General features: G+C 46.1%; 2 protein-coding genes across 3 annotated transcripts; both read left to right on the top strand.

Moving 5' to 3' along the window:
* Window positions 1-890: 890 nt before the first annotated feature.
* LOC125503693 (MTOR-associated protein MEAK7-like) lies at window positions 891-2,946 on the top strand (the record flags this gene model as incomplete). Of its 2 annotated transcripts, none has more annotated exon segments than XM_048664424.1 (7): window positions 891-1,115; window positions 1,177-1,321; window positions 1,372-1,481; window positions 1,540-1,783; window positions 1,836-2,062; window positions 2,109-2,312; window positions 2,368-2,946. In XM_048664424.1, coding segments are annotated over 7 exon segments (1,257 nt in total), but the record flags the coding sequence as incomplete, so codon positions are not given.
* A 216-nt stretch (window positions 2,947-3,162) lies between these two features.
* Window positions 3,163-6,269, top strand: LOC125503692 (origin recognition complex subunit 1-like). Its single transcript, XM_048664422.1, has 7 exons — window positions 3,163-3,635; window positions 4,194-4,938; window positions 4,998-5,151; window positions 5,212-5,325; window positions 5,382-5,500; window positions 5,562-5,919; window positions 5,977-6,269. Exons 1-7 carry the CDS (start codon window positions 3,281-3,283, stop codon window positions 6,208-6,210), a joined length of 2,079 nt encoding a protein of 692 aa, XP_048520379.1. The 5' UTR covers window positions 3,163-3,280; the 3' UTR covers window positions 6,211-6,269.
* The last annotated feature ends 61 nt before the right edge of the window (window positions 6,270-6,330 follow it).

Here is a 6,330-nt window from a genome sequence, read left to right as displayed (position 1 = left end):
ATCCAGGTCTCAATAGATGAATGGCTTTCTTGACTTCCGAGTTCTCGATACATCTAAAACTTGAGTTTGTGGCAAATATGGCCTGAGCTATTTGTTTGCCAATAAGATGTTTTTCCCTGCTGATGTTCGCCTAACAAAATTGGACGTTGAGGATTGGCTTTCACGTCTCTTTCTCTTGTGAGCCAACTCGGTAGTTGTTTGCGTGTAAGATGAGGGAGATTCTGGAGGTGAGTTGGAGCTTGTCGAGCGAAATGTAAAGGAGAAAGAAGCACTCCCAGTCCCAAAAAAGTTGGGCGGAAGATCGATGTTTGCATTTGTTGTTGTGCCTTGTTTGTTTTGTTGCCTCTTACAAACGTCATGGTGTGCCTTCAGTCTTTGTACTCTGCCTTGAATCTTTCTTACACTGTTTGCAAGTTGCTCTGCATCCTGACTTATTAGAAGAGGTGGTTTTGATGTAAATCTGCCAAATACTGTCTTCTTTTCTTCCAGCCATTGCCTTCTGTTCAAACTGACTTATTATTATTACACAAACACAAAAAATCTACACACTTTTCAACATCAGCCTCTCTTGAAATTTTGTGACGAAATGAATAAGACCGAAGAAAGGCGACGGCATTTATAGATTACGTCGGGCAACGTGCGAAAACGAGTCGCGGGCCGTTGCGACAAGAATTTTCCGTCGAAAATGCGGACAAGTATTGAATCGGTTCAACTTAGCTTGAATCTTCTTAGCTAATTATTTAATTTTTCTCTTAGCTAATTAAGCGGATTTATCAATTGATTTAATAAAAATTAAAAAAATCATGATTTTTTTAATAAAAATCAATTTTTGCCCAACACTGGCGCAAAGTCCTGCCATTAGGGCCCCACCTGATTGCACCGATTTCCAGAAACTATGGGGCGCCCAAATGGACCCCCGTCTGCTCCAGTACATCAACAACTACCTGTTCGGGCAAGGCGAGCAGAAGCTGCTCACAGTGGATCTGGAGCGGTTCGCCGAACTGTTCGTGTTTTGCACCCGAGGCACAGTCGACGAAAAGGTGAAAGTCCTCCTCACCTCACTAGGCAAGTCTGAGGACGAGTCGGAGGACATCCCGTACAACTTGGTGAAGGAAGTGAGTTGTTTCGCTTCCACTCAAGACCCCATTGGGTTGAAGCCGTCAGGCCTTGTTTCAGTATGTGGAAAGCATTGTGAGCTCTTACATGAAGATACAGAGAGTGAGCAATTCGAAGCAATACAAAAGCTGGTCGAGCCGGGGGTGCACCGCGCACACGCAAAACTCCCAAAGGCTGGCCGAGAGTCTCACTAAGGACTTGTGCGGTGAGTTTCCATCTGTCGGAGTGTTGCGAGTTTCAACGCCATTATTCTAGGCGAAAGCCCCCTTTCAAGGAAACTGCTAGAGTCTTGGCTGCAAGGCAGCACCATTCTGGGGCAGCTGCTTCTCTTTGTTTTCATGCATCTGTACAACATCTCCCACAAGGTAACACACCTATAGCTCACGGAACCTTTGCGAAGCAAGAAACTCTTGATCCATCTAGGACAAAGCCGCATCGATAATCAGTCAAGAAGGGGATCAGGGCAGCGGGGAGAGCAACGACGGGGTGAGAGAGCGCTCATTGGTTCCATTCTGTAGAGGCCTGGACCTCATCCCGTCCTACCCGAGCATTTTGGACCTGAACCAGATCGTGTTTATCAACGCCAACCTGCCTCAACAGTACCAGCTGGAGTGGCGGTTTCTGTTCAGTTCCGAAATCCATGGAGAATCGTTTTCCACCTTAATCGGTAAAATATTTAGCCTGAACTTACAATGTTGATTGAGGGCTTGTGGACGTAGGGCGCATAGTGAATCAGGGCCCTTCAGTGCTAGTGCTAGAGGATCGCAGTGGCTACGTTTTTGGGGGCTTCGCCCCTGCCAACTGGGCACTGGGGCCCAATTTCTTCGGCGACGACAGCAGCTTCTTGTTCACGCTGTCGCCCCGGATGCGAGTCTACATGTCTACCGGCTACAACCAGCACTTCCAGTACCTCAACTTGCATCAGCAAACCTTGCCCAATGGCTTGGTAAGTTCTCAGCAAGTTTCAGACCGCTCTAATGGCTCTTTTATAGGCCATGGGCGGCCAGCACATGTTCTGCGGCTTGTGGGTTGACGCACGGTATGGGGAAGGCCACTCGAGCGAGTCCTGCACGACTTATGCAGCCTACCAACAGCTCTCCTGCTCTAAGGAGTTCAAGTTCAGGCACATGGAAGTGTGGGGATTGGGGCAGCCGCCCCCAACCCCGCAGGAGAAAGGGGAGCGTGTAACCGGAAAGGTACTAACCTAAAGGGGCCTAAGCCAGTCGGTGGGTATTAATGTGGATGTTACAGGGCGGAAGCGTGTTGGACGGTAACGCCGAAAGCAAAGCAATGCTGAAGATGGCGGGCAAGACAATGCACAGTGATGGGCTGCGAGAGCCCCCCAACACGTAGGGAGGCCCACCTTTCGCAAAGAGATGGAAACTACGTACCACTTGGTAACTGCAAATTCCCGACACGACCAGGTCCCCTACCACTGTGACCCATTTCAACCAATACTCTCCAGTTGGGGCCCACTGCACTACACTACACTTTCAGCATAGAACAAGACTTAACTAATTGCATATAACAAGACTTGTAATGACTAATCAGGACTAATGTCTTTATTTATGTAACTGACTTTCAGTTCAAGTTTTCAAATGTTCGGCGGTAATGTGGCAACGCCGCTGGAGGCCTGCAAGATTTCAAAAAAGTTTTGTGAGTGCGAGAATTCTGTTTTCAACTATAAAGTTACTGTGGACCTTTGTAACCCCCGAAATTTTTCTACCTGCATTGTTGTCTTCTTTTACATCTTGCATCATTCTTAATTATTGGACGTTTCATAAAGGAACGCGCCGAAAGTGATTGTTAATAAATCCGCTATTCATTTGATAATTGTGTTGGATTCTGAAATTTCCTCCCACTGTTAAACCAAAAGTTTGACTTCAAAACTCCATTGCATTATTATTAACTTTGATTATAAAGCTTTGGGAATGCGCGAACGTTGCCAAATGGTCAATTCCCCCCACCAGATTTCAAATGTCATTCATTTCAAAAACGTCAAGGCAAAATGTTCCCGCGCTTAATTTATAGGTTATTAGGGTCTTGTGTCAGTTAAGCCACAATCATTTTGTTATTCAGTTCCAGTAAGCATTCCGATCAGTTTTGTTGATTTTTTTCGCGAGCTGTTTATACTTGGACCGTGTCAACATACCTTTGAAACACTATGTCGGAAGACGTTTCATGTCAGTCTCCGCAGAACCGTGTGTTGAATTATTCGATTGTCAGTAGCGATGAGGAGGAAAACCGTCTGGTTTTAAAGCTGAAAGTTTCTGAAAGACACAAAGTGCCCGTGGTCGTGCTGCAGAGACTAGAGAACGTTGGTCAGTATCAGGTGAGCCTGAGAACTTCCAGGAGGCAACGTAAAGTGAAACAGTTTGAGGAGTACGAACTTGACATGGCTGCGGTCACAAACGTGAATACTGTGAGCCCTAGAAAGCGACTGAGGCCCAGAAAGCCCGAGTCTGAAATGGGCAGTCCGCCAAAAGTGCGACGCTCCCTTCGGACATCCAAGAAAATTGGTAAGTTCTGTAATTAAGTTTAGGGAAAATATGGGATATTAAAACCCTGGTCCAGTAAGGATATCCTGAAGAAAATAACCGAAAAACAGTTAGTGAAATTGCTGTGTTTTGTTAGGCATTTGATTAATCGAACTTTTCCAAACAATGACTAAGCCAGATTATCAGAACGAAAGAAACATCTGGCTAACATCATTAAAACATGAGTCAATTTAGGCCATCTTTTCTGTCCTTCGCCCTTTATCGAAAATCGTTCTGCCCCTGAGTGAGGTAGCATTAATTTATCGGTAGATCGTTAAGGAACTGATTAGAGGCCACTTAATCTTCAGAGATTAACAAAATTGCCCAATAAATAAATCATTAGTAGTCACCGCTTTAAGTACCCAACATAGAAGAAATAAAACAAACTCATTTTTTACGAGGAAATAAGCCTATTTTAGCACCCAGAAAGAAAACCATGAGTTTCTTTAGAGCTGCAGATTTTTTGACTAACTTTCCAGCTCCCAATGAGTCCTCATTTGCTTTCGCAGGCAATCTGAAATAAACCGGTTTTTCTTGCAGTGAACTTGGACTTCTACATGGATGAGCTATGTGAATCGATAACAGATTCCGTCTCTCTGAAAACCCCCGTTAAAAAATCGACTAGACCAACTCGACAAGCTCGACCACAAAGTCCGATGGATGTCGATGAGAACGATGTGGTTCTTTCTGGAAAAAGAGTATCGCGCACCCCTCAAAGATACTCCAATGCTACGCCGCGATCGGTGCGAGTAAACTTGGACGAATCATTTCGCAGAAGCGTGCTGAAAAGCAGACATATGAGCGAAAATGTGCGCAACACACCGAGGAGAACAGCCAGAACTCCCGCAAAAAAGTCCCACGTACAGAAGCTGTTTTCAGAGGATGAGGAAATTGAGGTGGTGAATAGTCCCAAGAGAAACTTGCGGGCTAAAAGCAACTCGATATCTTCGGACCAGTCGAGTGAGAGCGATGAAAGCCTCTCCAACACAACTCCTAAAAAAACTGGCAGGACGCCGGGAAATCGCAAGCAGAGTGGCTCGACTCCAAAAAGCGTCCAGAAAACCCCGAGCACCAGCAAAGGACGCCTGAAGATGTTGAGGGATGGCACAATAACACCGTCAATGCAGCCAAGAAAGAGCTGCATCCCAGAATGCACCACGCCCTTGATGAAAGCCAGAACTCAGCTACACGTTTCGTATGTGCCGGCGTCGCTGCCTTGCAGGGAAAAGGAATACTTGGACGTTTACAAATTCCTCAGAGGGAAAATTGACGACGGATGTGGAGGGTACGAAGCTTTAGAAGCCATTTAAATGCGAACAGTTTAACGAATTTTGATCCTTCCAGATGCATGTACATTTCGGGGGTGCCTGGCACTGGCAAGACCGCAACAGTCACCTCAGTAATCGACAGCCTGAGCAAAGATAAAACCGTAGGAAAATTCAGTTTTGTGAGCATTAATGGGATGCGGCTGACCGAACCCAAACAGTCCTATGTAGAGGTAGCAATGAATTTCCCTAACTGATTGCCCCCGCTTCTCAACTGAAGACTTTTGTTCCAGATTTGGAAACAGTTGACGGGAAAAACCGTCGCTTGGGCGCAGGCCTGCAGCTTACTGGAAGAGAGATTTACCAAAGTAAAAAAGCTGCACCCAGTTGTGATGTTAGTTGATGAGGTGAGTGTGGATCAGGCGAGTATCTGGGGATTTCAGGACTCTTGAATCTGTTTTAGTTGGACATCCTTTGCACGAAGCGACAAGACGTCGTCTACAACCTACTGGACTGGCCGACGAAATCCAAAGATCCGCTCATCGTCATCACCATCGCCAACACAATGGATTTACCCGAAAGGTGAGATCAACCCAAAAAAAATCAACCCAAAAAAACCATAACAATTGATTTCCTGCTTCAGATTGCTGATGAGTAGAGTCACTAGCCGACTGGGCCTAACTCGACTGACCTTCCAGGCCTACACTCACAAACAGCTAATGGAAATCGTAACGAGAAGACTGACAGGGACTGATAGTTTTGATCGGGATGCCATCCAGCTGGTGGCCCGCAAAGTGGCTTCGGTGTCTGGCGACGCCCGCCGTGCTTTGGATATTTGCAGACGAGCCGCCGAAATCGCGGAACGCGACGGCAACGAGCAACAAGTCAGCATTCAGCAGATCAACGATGCTCTAACGGCTATGATCACTCAGCCTCAAGTGACTGCCATAAAAAGATCGTCGCGACTGCAAAAGTTGCTCCTCCAAGCCATCGTTGCGGAGGTAAACATTCTGGATTTTTCACCGATTGTCCGATGATGGCATGTAACGGGATTTCAGGTTGAAAGAACCGGCGTCGAGGAAACGACATTCGTGGACGTGTTCAAGGTGTTGGCGTCCTGCTGTGCATTGGATGGCTTCAAAATGGTATCAAGCACGATTGCACAGCGCGCCCTTTCCCGATTAGGCGAGTGCAAGCTCGTTATTACCGACCAAAAGTGCAACAACATTTATCAGCGGATCATACTGAACGTTAGTGTGCACGACGTGTATTTTGCCCTGAAGAAGCAATGAGCGGTGGTTGGACTTTTCTTGTTTCTTGGTTCCAGTATGAATTTATTCCTCACTTAAAACCGTAGTTCTTTCACTTATTCATAAGTGCATTTCTGAGGCAAAAGTGGCTTTTATTAATTT

Source organism: Dendroctonus ponderosae, unplaced genomic scaffold (genome assembly GCF_020466585.1).
Source record: "Dendroctonus ponderosae isolate FM_Combo_2020 unplaced genomic scaffold, Dpon_F_20191213v2 Dpon_F_20191213_237, whole genome shotgun sequence".
Taxonomy (NCBI): Eukaryota; Metazoa; Arthropoda; class Insecta; order Coleoptera; family Curculionidae; genus Dendroctonus; species Dendroctonus ponderosae.
This window is presented reverse-complemented; position numbering and strand designations above follow the sequence as displayed.

What these genes read in the sequence shown, in the direction of transcription:
- LOC125503692 (XM_048664422.1), top strand. Translation starts at nt 3,281, where the DNA reads ATGTCGGAAGACGTTTCATGTCAGTCTCCGCAGAACCGTGTGTTGAAT. An exon ending in ACAATGGATTTACCCGAAAG is followed by an intron (nt 5,501 to 5,561) that starts GTGAGATCAACC and finishes TTCCTGCTTCAG; the next exon opens with ATTGCTGATGAGTAGAGTCA. An exon ending in TCCAAGCCATCGTTGCGGAG is followed by an intron (nt 5,920 to 5,976) that starts GTAAACATTCTG and finishes ACGGGATTTCAG; the next exon opens with GTTGAAAGAACCGGCGTCGA.